The sequence below is a fragment of the Scyliorhinus torazame genome, chromosome 11 (assembly GCF_047496885.1).
Source record: "Scyliorhinus torazame isolate Kashiwa2021f chromosome 11, sScyTor2.1, whole genome shotgun sequence".
NCBI classification, from domain to species: Eukaryota; Metazoa; Chordata; class Chondrichthyes; order Carcharhiniformes; family Scyliorhinidae; genus Scyliorhinus; species Scyliorhinus torazame.
Genome location: NC_092717.1, coordinates 220,094,663 through 220,115,575, shown reverse-complemented (window position 1 = coordinate 220,115,575; position 20,913 = coordinate 220,094,663). Strand labels below are relative to the sequence as shown.

At 50.0% G+C, this 20,913-nt stretch overlaps 1 protein-coding gene across 7 annotated transcripts in view; it reads right to left on the bottom strand.

The window, feature by feature from the left end:
- Window positions 1–4,422, bottom strand: part of LOC140385802 (receptor-type tyrosine-protein phosphatase mu-like) — an 897,711-nt gene extending 893,289 nt beyond the window's left edge. For all 7 annotated transcript variants that reach the window (XM_072468340.1, XM_072468341.1, XM_072468342.1 and 4 more), the window contains exon 1: window positions 4,300–4,422. In XM_072468340.1, the coding sequence (XP_072324441.1) occupies window positions 4,300–4,375 (76 nt within the window). In that variant the 5' untranslated portion in view covers window positions 4,376–4,422. The remainder of the gene's footprint in view (window positions 1–4,299) is intronic.
- Window positions 4,423–20,913: the final 16,491 nt, after the last annotated feature.

Sequence of the window (20,913 nt, the reverse complement as noted above, 5' to 3'; positions counted from 1 at the left end):
GAGACTAATTGGGTAGCTCTTTCTAAGGAGCTGGCACAAGCATGAGGGGCTGAATGGCCTCCTTCTGTGCTGTGTCATCCACTGTATTAGGACCCTCACAAGACCCACGGGGGACGACGCATTTGATCTCCCCGTGGGGTTTGTGGAACACGAGCTCCTCTGCTAATGGCGGAAGCTCATTAAAAGCCAGCCTGGATTCGGACCAGCATGATCAGTAGTCCCAGTTTATCATAGATTATCATCAGAGAATTTACAGTGCAAAAGGAGGCCATTCGGCCCATCGAGTCTGCACCGGCTCTTGGAAAGAGCACCCTACCCAAGGTCAACACCTCCACCATACCCCCATAACCCAGTAACCCCGCCCAACACTAAGGGCAATTTAGGACACCAAGGGCAATTTAGCATGGCCAATCCACCTAACCTGCACATCTTTGGACTGTGGGAGGAAACCGGAGCACCCGGAGGAAACCCACGCACACACGGGGAGGATGTGCAGACTCCGCACAGACGGGGACCCAAGCTGGAATGGAACCTGGTACCATGGAGCTGTGAAGCAATTGTGCTATCCACAATGCTACCATGCAGCCAGGCCCAGTTGGGGCCTTTGTGCTGTAATGCTGTGTTGCGGCCTTTTCTTTTGGCCGAAAATAAATTGTCATTTGGATTTGCCTTCTCGAGTCTCCTGATCTTTTACATCCTGATTCAATGATGCCCCTTTCATTCCATATATATCTTTACCGCCTGGCTGTCACGGGATCCCAATAATGCTGCAGGGCAGAACAGCCAGCAACTTCACATGGGTAAGATTTGCCTCCGCAAACAAGATCGCAAACGAGGTTGGAAACCCCATTTTGCAGCAACAGTAAATGGCGGCATGCGGTCAATTAATAAAAAGAGTCACTCCTCTGTAAAGCAAGCTGCCCAGAGAAAGTTTGTGTAAACCACGAATAATGAAAGCACAGCTGACTTGCAGGAACAGACTGCCCACGTAGAAAATCGGAAACCCCCTCCCACCCCCGCCCCAAGTGTCTTCGAGAACGGTTTCATAGTGGCTGTGTTTCTGTGCCACCGCCTTTTCCTCAGAATCCGGAAGAATCCCACACTTATTTGAGGGGAGCCAGCCCTCCAATGCTAGCTGATGGGATAGCATTCCCAGCTCAGTACCAAAGGCATTTGCCGGCATGCCACATCCGGACCAGCAGTCAATGACATGCGGAGAGCAGCCAAGAATAGCCGTGATACGTTTGTTGGCAATGGTGGCAGATTGTTGATTTAACAGGACTGTCCTCAACACTGCTGTGTCCTCTGGAGAAGTGAATGGGGTATGAAAGAAGCAGAATTATCAGCAAGAAATCTACCAAAGTAAAGACTAGGGAACATTCTTGTTTTAAAATATTCATTGCAGTTGCAATGCATTTATCAAAATCTGTAAAAGATTTGTTGCATATTCATAAATCCAACTTTATAACAATTTGGTTTATATTCCTATAATTACAGCACTCTCACCCTGTTCACAGTTCCTTCATTGTTCAATATTGAAACAGAAAAACAATGGTTGAGAGCTACATGTTCTTCACGCAGGAGAACGTTTGTATGCAATCAAAATGAAGCTACGTGTGTCCAGACTCTGATACAGTATGAGGACATATTGTTACGAGCCCAGCTGACATCGGGCGCGATCTATCAGCCGCGTCCCGCCGCAACCGGGGGTGGGACGTGGCAGGTAGATCCTGGGGGAGGCCTCCCCCGAGATTCCTGACGGCCGTTATGCTTCGCGAGATCTAACCAGATCTCACGGGACCATACGATCTGGGACCGACCCAGCTGGGCGCTGTTCAGTACTGGTCGCCACAGCCTATACTCACTGGAGTTTAGAAGACTGAGGGGCAATCGCATTGAAACGTGTACAATTCCAGAGGGCTTGACAGCATAGACAGTGAGAAGTTGTTTCCCCAGCAGCAGAGTCTAGTATTTGGGAGCAGAGTCTCAGAGCAAGGGACTGGTCATTTAAGACTCAGGTGAGGAGGGATTTCTTCACTCAGAGGGTTGTGAATCTTTGGAATTGCCCAGATCAGAGGGTTGTGGAAGCTCAGTCTCGAGTATGTTCAAGGCTGAGATCAATAGATTTTTTGACTCATGGGGAATCAACAGATATGGAGTTAGTCTGGGAAAGTGGGTTGAAGTCAAAGATCAGCCATGATCTTATTAAATAGTGGAGTGGCTGGAGAGGCTGTATGGCCTACACTGCTCCTATTTCTCAGTTCTTAAATTATTCCTCTGATTTTGTTTATTTACACACTCTGAGTGGTCTAGAATTCATTCCTGTTCATGGGGCGATAAACACTGGAGCATCTGCTGCTACAAAACCACAATGACGCATGTGGAAAATTCTTCACCTCCAATTGTTTAAGAATCACATTAGCCAGTAGTGGCCTGTATGGATGGGCTATGCCCTCATTCATAGCAGAGTGCAGCAAAAAGCACCATCACTGCAGCCATCTTTCTTTAGTGTCAACCGTGCAGCACCTTCCGCAGTATATGCAGTCATCTGCAGTGCTAATAGCCTCGTTTATACGACTGTATCATGAGCTGATTGAAGGCTATCAGTGGTACTGTGGACTACGCAAACACTGCCAAGGTTCAGAACACATTGCCTAAATACAATAACAAGATGACTTGTGCCTGGAAAACGTCTCGTGCTATCTTGTTATTGGATTGGATTGGATTTGTTTATTGTCACATGTACCGAGGTACAGTGAAAAGTATTTTTCTGCGAGCAGCTCAACAGATCATTAAGTACATGAGAAGAAAAGGGAATAAAAAAGAAAATACATAATAGGGCAACACAACATATACAATGTAACTACATAAGCACTGGCATCAGATGAAGCATACAGGGTGTAGTGTTAATAAGGTCAGTCCATAAGAAGGTCATTTAGGAGTCTGGTGACAGTGGGGAAGAAACTGTTTTTGAGTCTGTTCGTGCGTGTTCTCAGACTTCTGTATCTCCTGCCCGATGGAAGAAGTTGGAAGAGTGAGTAAGCCGGGTGGGAGGGATCTCTGATTATGCTGCCCGCTTTCCCCAGGCAGCGGGAGGTGTAGATGGAGTCAATGGATGGGAGGCAGGTTCGTGTGATGGACTGGGCGGTGTTCACGACTCTCTGAAGTTTCTTGCAATCCTGGGCCGAGCAGTTGCCATACCAGGCTGTGATGCAGCCCAATAGGATGCTTTCTATGGTACATCTGTAAAGGTTGGTAAGGGTTAATGTGGACATGCCGAATTTCCTTAGTTTTGTTTTTAACAAAACTTTAGTTTTGTTAGGATTGGTACTGCGGGATCCAAGGCAGGCATTATGCTTTATGATAATGCAACTGGGACTCATTACAACTTTATCCAAATGGGTGCTCAATGTTACCTCGGGCTGGATTTTGTGGCCGCAAATCGGGCGGCCTGCACCTCCCACCTCACCGCTGGTTTATATAAAAATATGGCATGATGATACTGGCTCGGCAATCCAACATCAAATCGCCGGTCTCTGAAATTATGGAAAGCGAGCGGGCATGGAAATCAGAAGAGCAGCCGCCATTTTGAAATAACAAATGAACATGCTTTAGATGATGTTAAAGAGTCAACTGTGTGCAATTCCAGCTGTCGGGGATACGCTGCTGGCGGGAAAACTGAATCGCAGCGAATGGAGAATTCCGCCCATTGTTGTGGATACAGAACCATGGGCACGATCTACCTCTCAGCACCTCATCCAGCAAAGCACTCTTCTGACACAAGCCCAGAATGTCGGACTAGGTCCATTATTTGACCACAAAGCTATCCCTGCCAAACTGAATCTTGGCTTGACCCATTGTCCACATACACCCAGTTTCCAAGTAAGTGTCCTTTGAATAGCAAACCGGGCAAACTAAAATCTTCACTGAGTTTTCTCCTGCACTGTCCAAGCCCACTCAGACCTATGATGGCGAGTGGCCTTACCGCTCAAGTTGAAATGAACCCATGCTCTCTCTCTCGGTTGCCAACCCTCCAGGATTTCCCAGGTGCTCAGATCAGCAAATCAGATTGCAGACCTGACACGGGGTTCATGTAAAGCACGTACAAGTCAAACAAGAAGGTCAAATAACAATAACACGGGAAGGAAAGTAAACTCCAACCCAGCTTCATTGCAACAAGCACCAGCAACGTACTGCAGTAAATAGAGGTTTTATCATTTGATATCAAGCAAGACACAATAGCACATCTTTGAAAGTCCAAATAACAAATGTTCCTTTGTTTCCAATAATAAAACATACCTGTTGGTATCCATGGATCCAAGAACGGTTTTACAATGGTGTTTACTTGCTCCCAGTCAAGGTCGCTCTCTGCCATTCCCTGAGTGTACCCACAAGCACTGAATGGCTCATCAAAGGAGCAGCTTCCTGTCAAGCCAGAAGAAACAAAGATGAACAAAAGGAACATCTATTTCAATTTAGAAAGCATTCTTTCATATCTTTATAGACTGTTTTTAATTAAAATTCCTTCAGATGCAAGGGCTTGGCAGCCGTTTCTTCACTCTGAACGCTCTGCACAACAAGAATACAAGTAAAGTCATATTTAATGCAACGATTGAAACAAGAATATCAATCAATCTTAACCCTTTTGCAAACACAGAACGTTCAAGGCAATTGACATCCCGTTGTCTCCATTAACATTCTGAAAAACTGGATCGGAGTAAAATGTTGTTACATTATTTTCTTAGGATTAGCCAAAACGAGGGGCGGCACGGTGGTACAGTGGTTGGCACTGCTGCCGCACAACGCCGAGGTCCCAGGTTCGATCCCGACCCCGGGTCACTGTCCGTGTGGAGTTTGCACATTTTCCCCGTGTCTGCATGATGTTGACCCCACAACCCAAAGATGTGCGTGGTAAGTGGATTGGCCACGCTGAATTGCTCCTTGGGATAAAAACGATTGGGTACTCTAAATTTATTTTTTAAAAAGGATTAGCCAAAATGTGAATTTCGCTCGGAACACGGGAGAATGCATTCTTAATTTCTATTCCTAGAAGTATTGGCCCACAAACAAAGGCTGCGATATAGTGGACGCCCCAGTCACAAGCGCAAATCCCATAATAGTCGCTAAATCTCTAAATCTCGCAAGGCGCCAAATACCAGGATTTGTGGCAGTGAGATTTTAGTTTGGAATTTTCCCGCCCCCTCCGATGATATAATCAGGTTCACACCCAGGAAGGCTGCCAGCCTGATTTGCCTCCATTATTGGAGTGTCTTTCCCATGCCACACATAAGGGGAAACCCCTCTGTGGGTCTTTCCAGTGGATCCTTCCCAAGCCTTAGCATACACGATGTGTTTGAGAGATGTAGGGGTGCCTCAAGCTTGTGCTGGGGGAGGGGTGTGCCCAATGCTTGCGGTGGTGGTGTGTCCTGATACATGTGGGAGGGGGGTGGGTTGTGCCCTGATTCCTCGGGAAGGTGGGGCGGCCCTCCCTGTCCTCGGAAAGATGGGTGGCCCTCAGTGTCCTTGGGAAGGTGGGCGGCCCTCCGTATCCTATGGAAGGTGGGTGGCCCTCCGTGTCCTCGGGAAGGTGGGCGGCCCTCCGTATCCTATGGAAGGTGGGCGGCCCTCAGTGTCCCTGGGAAGGTGGGCAGCCCTCCGTGTCCTCGGGAAGGTGGGCGGCCCTCCGAGTCCCTGGGAAGGTGGGCGGCCCTCCGTGTCCCTGGGAAGGTGGGCGGCCCTCCGTATCCTATGGAAGGTGGGTGGCCCTCCGTGTCCTCGGGAAGGTGGGCGACCCTCCGTGTCCTCGGGAAGGTGGGTGGCCCTACGTGTCCTCGGGAAGGTGGGTGGCCCTCCGTGTCCCTGGGAAGGTGGGGCGGCCCTCAGTGTCCTCGGGAAGGTGGGTGGCCCTCAGTGTCCTCGGGAAGGTGGGTGGCCCTACGTGTCCTCGGGAAGGTGGGTGGCCCTCCATGTCCTTGGGAAGGTGGGTGGCCCTCAGTGTCCTCGGGAAGGTGGGTGGCCCTCCATGTCCTTGGGAAGGTGGGGCGGCCCTCCATGTCCTCGGGAAGGTGGGTGGCCCTCCGTATCCTATGGAAGGTGGGCGGCCCTCCGTGTCCTCGGGAAGGTGGGTGGCCCTCCATGTCCTTGGGAAGGTGGGTGGCCCTCAGTGTCCTCGGGAAGGTGGGTGGCCCTCCATGTCCTTGGGAAGGTGGGGCGGCCCTCCATGTCCTCGGGAAGGTGGGTGGCCCTACGTGTCCTCGGGAAGGTGGGCGGCCCTCCGTGTCCTCGGGAAGGTGGGTGGCCCTCCATGTCCTTGGGAAGGTGGGTGGCCCTCCATGTCCTCGGGAAGGTGGGTGGCCCTACGTGTCCTCGGGAAGGTGGGCGGCCCTCCGTATCCTATGGAAGGTGGGCGGCCCTCCGTGTCCTCGGGAAGGTGGGCGGCTCTCCGTGTCCTATGGAAGGTGGGCAGCCCTCCGTATCCTATGGAAGGTGGGCAGCCCTCCGTATCCTATGGAAGGTGGGCGGCCCTCCGTATCCTATGGAAGGTGGGTGGCCCTCCGTATCCTATGGAAGGTGGGCGGCCCTCCGTGTCCTCGGGAAGGTGGGGCGGCCCTCCGTGTCCTATGGAAGGTGGGTGGCCCTCCCTGTCCTCGGGAAGGTGGGCGGCCCTCCGTGTCCTCGGGAAGGTGGACGGCTCTCCGTATCCTATGGAAGGTGGGTGGCCCTCCCTGTCCTCGGGAAGGTGGGTGGCTCTCCGTGTCCTCGGGAAGGTGGACGGCTCTCCGTATCCTATGGAAGGTGGGTGGCCCTCCCTGTCCTCGGGAAGGTGGGTGGCTCTCCGTGTCCTCGGGAAGGTGGGCGGCCCTCCGTGTCCTCGGGACGGTGGGCGGCTCTCCGTGTCCTCGGGAAGGTGGGTGGCCCTCCGTGTCCCTGGGAAGGTGGGCGGCCCTCCGTATCCTATGGAAGGTGGGTGGCCCTCCGTGTCCTCGGGAAGGTGGGCGGCCCTCTGTGTCCTCGGGAAGGTGGGTGGCCCTCCGTGTCCTCGGGAAGGTGGGCGGCCCTCCGTGTCCTCGGGAAGGTGGGTGAAGATAATTTTTTGTGCAGACTGGGGTGTACTTTAAATATGGTGCCCTGACCTCTGTGGAGCCAGTCTTGCCGGCTCTATCAGACCCCGCCCCACCAGACTGATGGCAGAATCCATGGGCGGGATTCTCCCTTCTTGGGACTAAATCCTCACGCCCACCGGAAAACAGGCGAGAATCACTCCGGACATTTTCCTTGAAGGTACGGGGTGATTCTCCGTTTTCCAGAGGGCTAGCAGAGCCCCGGCGTGCGACCTGCAGATCTGGCTGCCGGCGGGGCCCTGCTAGCCAGACTGCACGGCTGCGCATGCACATGGCGGCCGCAAGCGGGTCGCGCATGTGCGCGGTGGCCCACTTCGGCGCATGCACCGGCAACATGGCGGAGCTCCTCAGCGGGCCCACGTGGAGGAAGGTAGGTCCCTCCCAGATCGCGATGGCCCGCCGATCGGTGGTCCCCGATCGTGGCGGGCCACCGCTGAGGCCCCCCCCCCCGGAGTCAGATACCCCCGCCCCCCCCCCCACCAGGACACCACTGGCGGGTCCCACCTGCCGCCAGGTGGTACCACATGTAAACCACACCGGCGGGAGTTTGGCCGGTCAACCGTGGAGAATCCCGGACCGGCGGCGCATCGACCGTGCGCGTGGGACTGGCGGGTCCGTGGAGAGTCACGGAAGCACCGTCGCGCCGGATTTCCGGCGTGAATGGCTATTCTCCGCCCCCGCCCCGGGTGCGATTCTGGTGCGGAGGGTCAGAGAATCCCTCCCCATGTACCCGGATTCTTGCTGCACAAAATGCCAGAAAATCTATGGTGCAAACTCCGTTGTGCAGTTGAAGAACTCCACGCCGTCTGAAACTGGCCCGCTGACAAACTTTGAGGTATCCCACCCATGTTGTCTGGGATCAGCACAGAGCGATAGGGTCAGATTGGAGGCTGGGTTGCACAGCAATTTCAAACATTGCTGTTCACTTCTGTGTTTTAATCCAGCCCAAACTGATTGGATGAATGCTCTCTCTGTCTCTGTTACTCTAGGTTGTCGTGATCCTGTGTAAAACGAGTCGGATGCTCTCAATCCAGTTGCAAGATGCTAAATACAAAGCTATCCATAACTTTAGATCACCTGGCACCAAAGGGCTTCTTTCAAATTCAGCACACTGGCTATGCATTAAATGGATAATTTTTGGTCAAGGTGTTTTTATAGATGTTTAGGGGATAAACAGCCTTTATTCTATCACAAAGACTTGGATTACAATGAATGGAAAACTGAGAAGCTGAACAAGAATAATCAATTGATTAACCTTTATGTGCACGAGAATATATTTATTCAAGCGAGGTCTGGACAACATTTCAGGGAAAAGGCTGAAGTAAGTTACTTCACATTCCTACAGAGATTATTTATGCACAAATATATATAAATATATGTTTATAACAATACACACTGCGCTACTTTGTTTTTTATGGCCACAAGTGCCTACTATCTTATATTTGTTCGAAATTATTTTTGTCTGATTGCTTCACCTGTCAATATTGTTAAGTTGAATTTAACTAGAGCCATGCAGGAAGTAAAGGATCAGGCAATGACCAAGTTATTTCAGAGCTATTACCACAGGGCAGTTTGCCACTGGGTGTTCCAACACTCCCTTGGTCAAACACCCACCACCCCACCCACTGTAAACCTCAGTTCATTCAAAACTCTTCCGCCTGTATCCTAATTCACCCCATCACCCTGCCAGAGGCAGGCTTACAATGAAACACACAGTGCAGCAACGCAGGGCCCCGGCCAATGAGGGTGCTCCATGCTGAGAGGTTACTGTGTGTACCCCCTAAAGTGTAAGTTCGCCTCTGCTGTGAAACTTTCAGCGAGGCGAGGTGGGGGCATTGGTCAGCAAGGCGAGGTGGGGGCATTAACCAGCGAGGCGAGGTGGGGGCATTGGCCAGCGAGGCGAGGTGGGGGCAATGGCCAGCGAGGCGAGCTGGGGGCATTGGTCAGTGAGGCGAGGTGGGGGCATTGGCCAGCGAGGCGAGGTGGGGGCATTGGTCAGTGAGGCGAGGTGGGGGCATTGGTCAGTGAGGCGAGGTGGGGACATTGGCCAGCGAGGCGAGGTGGGGGCATTGGCCAGCGAGGCGAGGTGGGGGCATTGGCCAGCGAGGCGAGGTGGGGGCATTGGCCAGCGAGGCGAGGTGGGGGCATTGGTCAGTGAGGCGAGGTGGAAGCTTTGGCCAGTGGCCGTCGAGGGGAGCAACTCTAGACCCCTCCCCCCCCAGCCCACCCCCGGCCCAGGGCTGAGGAGGGTGGGTGGGCAAACAGCCAACCAAAATGAACAGAGGTCACCAGACCAGATAGCCAGAGGCAGCAGCTAGGAGCATGCGGTCGTCGCGGGTTGAGGCTCGAGGCCCGGCCACCCAAGCGAGAGGTGAGCAGAGCAGCGGTCAGGTTGTGTGAAGGAAACCAGGCAAGCGCCAGCATGATATCTCGGGGAGTCAGGCAGCAGTGGCCGACGGGAATAGGGTGACTCAACCAGAGGCAGAGACCAAGCAGGTAGCTTGGGTCAGGGTGATAGGGTTGGGCAGCAACAGGACTGGGCAGCGACGGTGAGATTTTGGGTTTCTGTGCCTTGCATTGTGTGAGCTGAGGGTGGACGGAGTCAGGAGGGCATTGATGTCATTCGGGATGGAGCTTAACATCATTGTGGGTGGGACTTACCATCATTGGGGGCGGGCTGCCACTTCACCAGGGGGCGGGACATGACGTGAGGACCCCCACAAAGTGGCTCCCCAAAAGTGTATGTTTGAGTCTGACCCCCCGCCCATGCTGACCAACAGTAGCCCCTGATCCAGCAACCTCTCCATTTGAACCTGTTTATCTTTGTGTTCGAATCCCTCCATATCCTCATCATTTCCTACCTTTGTACCCTCCTCCAGCCCCACAATGGTCGGAGATCACCACACTCCTCCAACTCTGGCCACTTGCTCATTCCTGACTTCCTTTGCTCCACTATTGGCATCAAAGCCTTCAGCTGCTTCAACCCCAAGCACTGAAACCCCCTCACTAAAGCTCCAAACCTCTCTGCTGCTCTCTCCTCGAAGGTTCTCTTTAAAACCTCTCTTTGACCCAGCTTTTGATCACCCATACCGATGTTTCTTTACTCTGTGCCAAATTCTGTCTGATGTAAATTGTTACTGTTGGGAAAGTGACAGAGCAACCAAAAATATCAAGAACCACAATAGAACAAGACTACGATTGACAGCTTCACCTTGGACTGTCAAGTTACACTATCCTTAAAAATAAGTGACATTTTAAGCAGGTCTCAGGAGAGCTCTCAGCAGTTTTTCATCTCTACCCCTTCCAAAATAAAATTATTTGGGAGTAAAAAACAAAAACAGAAGAGTGCAGGCTAGTACTGGGACTTTCTGTCGCTCCCTCTGGTGCTATAATGCTAACGTAAATGGGAAAAAAATTCACGCAGTGCGAATTAAGTAAATCTACATGTCTGACATAAATTGCTACTTAGCAATCACTTAACAAGCGAAGGATGTGTTTATGCACTAACATGCTCGAAATATTTACTCCGAGGAACAAGCGTAGGAGGACTGACAAAAGTTAATGCTCACTCAATTTGCTACATTTCCAGCTTTTAGAGGATGCTTTTCTTGTACCTAACACAAAAGGCAGTTTTGCACAAACAAGCAAAGTATGCTGGACAACATGCCCCAGGAAAGTAGGTACATTTATTGTCTTTGACTGTGTTTAAATTTGGTCTTTCACCCACAGCCATAAATACAGCCAGTCAGCAAGCCCAGTCCATCTACCACATACTTGGGAATTGGTGCAGGAATGAATGCTGTCAGCAAACCGAGTGGCTGAGGTCCTTTACAGACTGTTCAGCAACGGACAGTTAATTCTTCTTGACAGCACCCTCGTTCCGACCTGTTGAACCCACAGAGTTTGTCTTCTGCCTCCACTGCTATCTGGCTCAGGGAAAATTGAAGCTACAAGGAATATCGCAAATGTCTAACATCTCTTTTTCTTGAAAAGGCACAATCTGAGCGGAAGGTTAAAACTGGTACAATGGATGATCTCACTTGCATTAACTTGGGGAACTGACAATCATGATCCAAGCAAACATTGTCTTGAACTGATCGCTGATCTGTTGTTGAGTGATCCATGTTAAGTGTTTCCAGCACCTTTTTAAAATTGATTTTTGAGGGATAGGTAGTAAGGCCCTTTATTGCCCATCCCTAACTGCCCCTGAGAAAGTGGTGGCGGACTGCTTTCATAAACCGCTGCAGTTTGTGAGGTGGAGTCACACCCACGAGGCGAAGGCTACCCACAGTGCAGTTACAACTCGACTTCCGGGATTCTTAACCGATTAAAGAATGGCGTGCTATTTCGAAGTATGGATGCTCCGTAGCTTAGAGGGGAATTAGAGTTGGTTGTCTTCTCATGCAGCTGCTGCCATTGACGTTCTTGGTGTTAAGATGTTGCAGGATGGTAGGGTGTTGTGGGGGGACCTTTGGTGAGCTGCTACGGTACAACTGCCAGATGGCACACACTGCTGCCGTAGTGTACCAGTCGTGAAGGGAGTGAATGTTTCAGATGGTGAATGGGGTGCCAATCAATGGGGTGGCTACTTTGTCCTGGATACTGCCAAATTTCTTACGTGTTGTTGAAGCTGCGTTCAAGTGGAGAGTCTTCCATCACACTGCTGGTGTGCGCCTTGTAGATGGTGGAAAGGCTCTGGTCCATTGGATTGGATTTGGATTTGTTTATTGTCACGTGTACCGAGATACAGTGAAAAGTATTTTTCTGCGAGCAGCTCAACAGATCATTAAGTACATGGGAAGAAAAGGGAATAAAAGAAAATACATAATAGGGCAACACAAGGTATACAATTTAACTACATAAGCACTGGCATTGGATTAAGCATACAGGGTGTAGTGTTAATAAGGTCAGTTCATAAGAGGGTCATTTAGGAGTCTGGTAACAGTGGGGAAGAAGCTGTTTTTGAGTCTGTTCATGCGTGTTCTCAGACTTCTGTATCTACTGCCCGATGGAAGAAGTTGGTAGAGTGAGTAAGCGGGAGGTGTAGATGGGGTCAATTGATGGGAGGCAGGTACGTGTGATGGACTGGGCGGTGTTCACGACTCTCTGAAGTTTCTTGCGGTCCTGGGCCGAGCAGTTGCCATACCAGGCTGTGATGCAGCCAGATAGGATGCTTTCTATGGTGCATCTGTAAAAGGGTTAATGTGGACATGCCAAATTTCCTTCGTTTCCTGAGGAAGTATAGGCGCTGTTGTGCTTTCTTGGTGGTAGCGTCGACGTGGGTGGACCAGGACAGATTTTTGGAGATGTGCACCCCGAGGAATTTGAAACTGCTAACCATCTCCACCTCGGCCCCGTTGATGCTGACAGGGGTGTGTACAGTACTTTGCTTCCTGAAGTCAATGACCAGCTCTTTAGTTTTGCTGGCATTGAGGGAGAGATTGTTGTTGCTGCACCACTCCACTAGGTTCTCAACTTCCCTCCTGTATTCGGACTCATCGTTATTCGAGATCCGGCCCACTATGGGCGTATCGTCAGCAAACTTGTAGATGGAGTTGGAACCAAATTTTGCCATGCAGTCGTTTGTGTACAGGGAGTAGAGTAGGGGGCTAAGTACGCAGCCTTGCAGGGCCCCAGTACTGAGGACTATTGTGGAGGAGGTGTTGATGTTCATTCTTACTGATTGTGGTCTGTTGGTCAGAAAATCGAGGATCCAGTTGCAGAGTGGGGAGCCAAGTCCTAGGTTTTGAAGCTTTGATATGAGCTTGTCTGGGATTATGGTGTTGAAGGCGGAGCAGTAGTCAATAAATAGGAGTGTGATGTAGGAGTCCTTGTTTTCGAGATGCTCTAGGGATGAGTGTAGGGCCAGGAAAATGGCGCTTCATGATCAACCTCTCGACGCACTTCATTACGACTGAAGTCAGGGTCACCGGACGGTAGTCATTGAGGCACGTTGCCTGGTTATTCTTTGGCACCAGTATGATGGTGGTCTTCTTGAAGCAGGTGGGGACCTCGGAGTGGAGTAGGGACAGGTGAAAGGTGTCCGCGAACACCTCTGCCAGCTGGTCCACGCAGGCTCTGAGTGCACGACCAGGGATCCCGTCCGGGCCCGTCGCCTTCCGAGGGTTCGCTTTTCTTAAATATGGACCAGTCCACTGTCTCTAAGCAGTCATATAAGAGCTCTTCTGTCTCCTTGGACCAGCACCGCACAACCTTCTTAGCTGGATTCTCCCGCTTGAGTTTCTGCTTGTATGCCGGGAGAAGGAAATCAGTCTTATGGTCTGATTTCCCAAAGTGCGGTCGGGGGATGGAACGGTAGGCGCCCTTGTTTTTTGAGTAGCAGTGGTCAAGAGTGTTGTCGCCCCTGGTGGGACAGGAGATGTGCTGGTGAAATTTTGGCAGTACACTCTTGAGGTTGGCCTTGTTGAAGTCTCCGGCCACGATGAACAAGGCCTCTGGGTGTTCTGTTTCATAATTGTTTGTAACTGTGTACAGTTCGTCCAGCGCCTTCCTCACTACTGCCTGGGGTGGGATGTAGACCGCTGTGATAATGGCTGAAGTGAACTCACGTGGAAGATAGTATGGGCGGCACTTTACGGTCAGGCATTCCAGCTCCGGGGAGCAGTAGGTCGCCAGGGCCACCACACCCAAGCACCACGAGGAGTTGATGAGGAGGCAAACCCCTCCACCCTTTGCTTTGCCTGATGATGCGGTGCGGTCCACCTGATGAATTGAGAAGCCTTCAGGTTGTATGGCACAGTCCGGTGAGGCGGGGGTGAGCCATGTCTCTGTGAAACAGTGCACACAGCAGCCTCTTACTTCCCGCTGAGAGGTGAGTCTGGCTTTAAGTTCATCCAGCTTGTTTTCGATCGCTTGGACGTTTGCCAGGAGTATGCTGGGGAGAGGGGTCTTGAAACCGTGTTGCTTCAGTCTAACCTGCAGACCGCCGCGTTTCCCTCGCTTCCTCGGTCGGCGGCTGCGGCTGGATGATCCTGGGATCCGATGGGAGAAGTCTGACTTTGTGAAAGGTAGGTGGGTGCGTCTGGCGGGGTACAGGGTGCTGCCGCCTGCTTTCCTCTGATGTTTTTTCTACTAGAAATCATCACTCTGACTGGCTTCTTACTGACGTGCTTCAGGCAGGATAAGCAAAACAAAACATAAAATACTGGACAATCTCAGCAAGTCTGGCAGTATCTGTGGAGAGAGAAGGGGGCTAACGTTTCGAGTCTGGATAACTTTTTGTAACTCCGGTCTCTCTCCGCGGATGCTGGCAGACCTGCTGAGATTGTTCGACATTTTCTATTTTTGTTTCAGATTCCAGCATCCACAGTCATTTGTGTTTATCCTGTTTTATTTATTTATTTTTAAAATAAATTTAGAATACCCAATTCATTTTTTCAAGTTAAGGGGCAATTTAGCGTGGCCAATCCACTTAGCCTGCACATTTTTGGGTTGTGGGGGTGAAACCCACGCAAACACGGGGAGAAAGTGAAAACTCCACACGGTCAGTGTCCCAGAGCCGGGATCGAACCTGGGACCTCGGCGCCATGAGGCAGCAGTGCTACCCACTGCGCCACCGTGCTACCCCTTTATCCTGTTTTATATGATTATACTGTGGTATCAGAAAAGAAAGGATGGTCTGCATTTATAGAGCACCTATCACAGCCACCAGATCTCTCTAAGCACGCGACAGCCAATGCATGCTTCTGAAGTGCCATCACTGCTGTAATGTCGGGAACCCAGCAGCCAATTTGCATAGCAATCTCACGCAGATAGCAATGTGATAAAATGCAGATCATTTATTTTTGATTATCCGCTGTTTAACGCCTCATCCGAAAGACAGTTACACTCCCTCAGTATTACACTGGAACATCAGCCTTGATATTTGTACTCCAGCCCTGGAATGGGACTTGAACCCAGAACCTTATGATTCAGCGACAAGAATGCACCAATTGGTTTGGTCTCAGGTGGATGTAAATGTTTCCATGACACCATTTCAAAATAGAGGAGGGGAGTTCTCCCCAAAGCCCTCCCTTTAATTAACCTCGCTTAAAAAAGATTACTCGGTCATTATCACATTGCTGTTTGTGGAAACTTGCAAATTGGTTTTCTAATTTGCTCAATTACAACAATGACTGTGCTTCAAAGGAGCATTCAGGTTGCAACTTGCTTTGGGTTGTTCTGAGGTTCTCAAAGATGTTGCAAAATAAGATCCTGTATGGGAACATCACTCCTTGGAAGTTCTCCATCCAAGGCTCACACCATCTGGACTTGGAAATATATCGCCGTTCCTTCACTGTCGCGGAGTCAAAATCCGGAACTCCCTCCCTAACAGCACTGTGGGTGTATCTACACCACATGGACTGCCGTGGTTCTAGAAGGCAGCTAACCACCATCTTCTCAAGGGCAGATGGACAGTAAATGCAGGGCTAACCAGCAACAGCCACATCCTGTAAATTATTATTTTTTTAAAAACTGCCGTTCTTTTTAAATTGTCCTAATATTTGCGGCTCAAAGTCCAATTCCACCCAGTTACGCCACTTGGGATGTTAAAGGCCACACTAAATTCAAGTTATCATCTTTTATTAGTGTAGTAATCTTTAATTGTGGTCTATTTAACCAATGGTCAACCACAAAATGACTTTGCCCTGACATAAAAATAATTCACATGGCAGCTCTAATAAACTGGATAAATCAAACCCTTTAAATTGTCTTTCAAAAGAAATCCATAAAGATGGAAATTTTAACACTGATGAGTAAGAGGGTTAGAGTAAAGACCATTGTTTGGAATAGCAGGTAAAATTTTGAATTATGTATGCCGGATTTCTCCAAGTAGAATGTCTTGTGGGACAATGGGTAGCACCTCTGCCTCTGAGCTGGAAGCTCTGGGTACAAGTCCCACGCCAGGACTTGACGGCCAAGAAAGGTATGTTCATAATGCGGCAAAACCGGTTGAGTGTGTCAACCTGCAATGCTTCCAAACGCGCCAATGGTTTGTGGTAAGAGCGGGAGAGACTCTCGGTCAGCCACACTTGATGTGGAGTGGCGGCCTTCAAGCTATCAGCCCCTGGCGACAGACGAGCGACCTGTTCCGGGAATTGCTAGCTATGGAAACAGACAAGAATCTGCCTTCGTGCTCCAGTGGGAGCAGGAAGAGACTTGGAATTGGAATGTGATCCACGGCAGGTTAAGGTAGATGGTGGTATGGTGGTGGTTTTACTGAACCTGACGAAGAGCCACATTGGACTCATAACATCAGTGCCCTTCCTCGCTCCATAGATGCTGCCTGATCTGCTGAGATTTTCTGTTTTCATTCCAGATTTCCAGCATCCGCAGTATTTTGCTGGCATGTCTGTACTCCCGAGGCCCAGGCTAATATTCTGGAGATACGAGTTCATTGTGGTGGCTAGGGAAATGTAAATTCGGTTGGTTAATAAATCTGGAATATAATGATCATGAAACTGCCGGATCGTCATTAAAAACCCATGTGGTTCACTAATGCCCTTTGGCGGAGGAAAATATACCTTCATTAACTGGCCTAAACTAATGTGGTTGAGTCTTAACTGCCCTCTGGAATGGCCTAGCAAACCATTCAGTTGCTTCAAACTACAACAGGAAAAAAGGCTGTATTTACGCCACATGAACAGCAGCATTTATAGAGATAGTTCAATCTATTCTGTCAGGCATTTGGAAATGGTGCTAAATTGAACCCATTAATATCGTTGGGGTTCAGGATAAATAACTAAACTATCTTGTGTTTTCAGTGTTCAATTATACACCCTGGCCTGGATCCGCATATTGCTCTCTGACCACAGAATGCTTGATATGGGCTGTCACTAAGTTGTAAATGTTTGGGAGGGACATGTTGCTATTAACTGGAATTTATCAGGGAATGCCCTGATCATCGTGATTTGCAGCACAGTAAGAGTCCCTTTGGCCCACCATGTCCGCACCATCAAGCATCTATCTATTCTAATCCCATTTTCCAGCACTTGGTCCATCGCCTTGTATGCTATGACATTTCAAGTGCTGGTCTAAATGCCTCTTAAATGTTGTGAGGGTTCCTGCCCCTACCACCCTTTCAGGCGGTGAGTTCCAGATTCCTACACCATCTGCGTGAAAACATTTTTCTTCAAATCCCCTTGAAATCTTCTCCCAATTACCTTAAATCTATGTCTCCTGGTTATTGACCTCTCTACTGAGTGGAAAAGTTTCTTTCCATCTACTCTGTCTGTGTCCCTCATAATTTTGTACACCTCAATCAGGTCTCCCCTGAGCTTTCTCTGCTCCAAGGAAAAAGATGGTGGGCCTCTGTGATAGGGGGAATGACTTTTGAATAGATGGGCTAAGCTTGTAACATTGGGATATTTTAGGATGTTTTGAAATTCTCTTCAGATAAGAAGTTATTCACACACTCCATCCTATAATCTTCAGGGCTCTCCCTGTTCCTGCAAGAGTATATTACTTTTCTCTGTGTTTGAACGGCACACCCCTGTCAAGCCTTTTAGCACTGGACTGGGCTGTTTTATTACATTATAGATGCCAGAGTTGTTGTAGTTTCCTGACGCGCCGGTTGGCGGGCCCACCCCCGCGATTCTCCGGCCCGGATGGGCCGAAGTCCCGCCGCTAAAATGCCTGTCCCGCCAGCGTAGATTAAACCACCTACCTTACCGGCGGGACAAGGCGGCGCGGGCGGGCTCCGGGGTCCTGGGGGGGGCGCAGGGCGATCTGGCCCCGGGGGGTGCCCTCACGGTGGCCTGGCCCGCGATCGGGGCCCACCGATCCGCGGGCGGGCCTGTGCCGTGGGGGCACTCTTTCCCTTCCGCCTTCGCCACGGTCTCCACCATGGCGGAGGCGGAAGAGACTCCCTCCACTGCGCATGCGCGGGAATGCCGTCAGCGGCCACTAACGCTCCCGTGCATGCGCCGCCCGTAAATGACATTTCCGCGCCAGCTGGCGGGGCACCAAAGGCCTTTTCCGCCAGCTGGCAGGGCGGAAATTCGGCCGGTGTGGGCCTAGCCCCTTAAGGTTGGGGCTCGGCCCCCCAAGATGCGGAGCATTCCGCACCTTTGGGGCGGCGTGATGCCCGTCTGATTTGCGCCGTTTTGGGCGCCAGTCGGCGGACATCGCGCCGATACCGGAGAATTTCACCCCATGTTTGAGCATAGTCTGTGAGGCCTATTACCAAGGAGTGTTCAAGTTGGTTCCTACGCACCTTCAGCAATAAGCCCAGACCTAGTCATTTCATGCAGCAACAGAACAGTACATTAGGGCTACAACCAACTGTGCAAAGTGGCAGTTCTTATCCCCATTTGCCCACGTGCCAGCTTATGAGCCCACACTTTGAGGAGTTGCTGAGGAGAAGCAGAAAGCTTCTGTACCAGAAAGGAAGGAATAACAGAGAAAATATCGCCAGTGGGGCAATGTTTTTGTTAAGTGACCTTAATTAAATAGTAACATCAACAGGCACCAGATAGCAATCAATCTCCCTGCCTTTGCAGCCAGGGATAATGTCTGAAAGGCAAGTTGAAGCTTGACATGAATCGCATAGCATAGCTAATGTGTAAACAAGTAATTATGTTGCTCCGAGAATTATAACTGCCGTGACTACTTGTAACTTTCTGAACAACTGTCTGGATGTTATCCTGGCTGAAAATCAGTTCACTGACAATGCAACTTACAGTGAGATCACAGGCTGGGAGAGGTTTACACTTTAGAAGGAGGCCAATCAGCCCATTGAGCTGTTGTTTCTATGCCTGCACTAGCCTAATCCCGTATCCTCACCTTTCCCCATACCTTATCAAACGTTGATTTTTAGTTACCATACAATTCCCCTTTAAGACCTGTTATGGATTCTGCTTCCATTCTTATTTAATTTGGAATTCTTGAACCATTGACCATTTGAAAACAATCCTGATCTTAAGTTCCATTTTATTTTGATAGTGCTCTTTTAGATATGACTTTAATTGCAAATTCAGTGGCAGTGGAAAGAGAGTTCTACTATTTATCATCAATGCGCCTCGTGATTTTGAGCACTCTGTCAGGTTTCTTGTGAGCTTTCACCTTTCAGTTCCCCCAGTCACCCCCATAACTACCGTATAGCTCTCGGGCTAGATTCTCCAGTCCCCCGGCCTTGTGTTTCCTGGTGGCGTGCCATTCGTTGGCAGCAGGATTCTGTCTTCCCGCTGCTTATCAATAGGACTTCCCATTAAAACCACACCGTTCTGCCGGGAAACCCGCGGGCGGGATGCGCTGCCAGCGGGAAAAGGGAATCCCAGCGGCCGGAGAATTCCATCCCTCATCTCTGGTGTCAAGCTCATAAAGCTCTCCTCTCAGCAATCTTGATTTTTTTTTCCTAAATGAGTACGTCCAAAACAAGACTGATATACCTTCAATTCACCAAGAGGCCGAGAGAGCGAGTGAACATAAGGCTTTATTAGTCGTGAACTTGCCTAGCCAGAGTCGGTTGTGCTGATGAGTGCCACCCGCAGGTGGCCAGGTTATATATGGCCCCGGTGAGGGCGGAGCCAGGGGCGGAGCCCACCGGGGTTACAGTACAGTACCTGGAAGCAGCTCGTATCACTACTTCCAGGTCAAAGGTTACATTTGGTGGATATAATGGTAACAGTGTCATGCATTATGGTGAATACATTCACCACAAAGACACAATCTAACTGTGGGCCACCAATGATTTGTATATGTTTAGGACCAATCTTCAAAGAAAACCAGGATACTCTTTGCAGTTTGCGTGACGTTTCCTCTGAAAGATTCCTGTATCTGAGCCCCTGACTCTCTCTTCTGAGACCCTTTCCAAGATTTACTCTTCATTTATATTCCCTCCCCTTTCTCTTCCTCACATAACCAGCTCGGGACACGGAGATAACATAGTCCCAAAGGTCAGATTAACCAAACAATGACATTTCAGAAAAAATATAGTTATTGAACCTGTACATGAAATGTTTCATTCCATGCATGTTCAGTTTTAAAATTATTACAAGAGCAATTTTATTCCAATAATGTACTAACATAGCACACTGCAGAGCTGTGGCGATGTGAGGATTGTGAGCTATTTTGTCCCAACTGCACTGAGCAACTAATCTTCAAAGTTCTTGCTCGTCATTTACAATTGCGGCAGTGACCCAGTAACAGAGTTCAGAGCCTGGGGAAGTAAGCAGAGAATCAAAGGAAGCAAGGTTACAGATGGGGGACATTAGATTAGATTAAATCGCAGCTGACTCAATGGGTAACACTCGGGTCTTTGAGTCAGAAGGTCATGGGTTCAAGTCCCACTCCAGAGATTTGAGAAAATAATTGAGGCCGACAGACCAGCGAAGAAACGGAGAAGTCTTTCTGGATGAGATGTTAAACCAGGGCCCTGTCTGCTACCTCAGGCGAATATAAAAGATTCCCTGGCAGTATTTTGAAAAGGAGCTCAGGGGCACGATTCAACCAAAGAATTTCTAAGTGTCATTTTGGGTGTGTTTGGCGGGGTGTTTTTCGCCAGCCAGAATCTGGGCAGGACGCGACCAGTAGATCCCGGGAGAAACCTACCCTGGGATTCCCGAAGGCTGTTACACTTCTTGTCAGACATTGTGATCTGGGTCCTGCCCACAATGGTTGGGACCCAGTCTCGCGTGGTTAGGTAAGTTTAAGAACCCACTTAGCTGTGCTGTCACTGGATCGATTGGCCACCATCGGCCTCGCCAAGTAGACTCCAGCGTGGCACCATTCAGTACTGGTCCCCACAAACCTGGGGACTAGGCGTACTGGCATTTGAGGGGGGGGGTCTCCC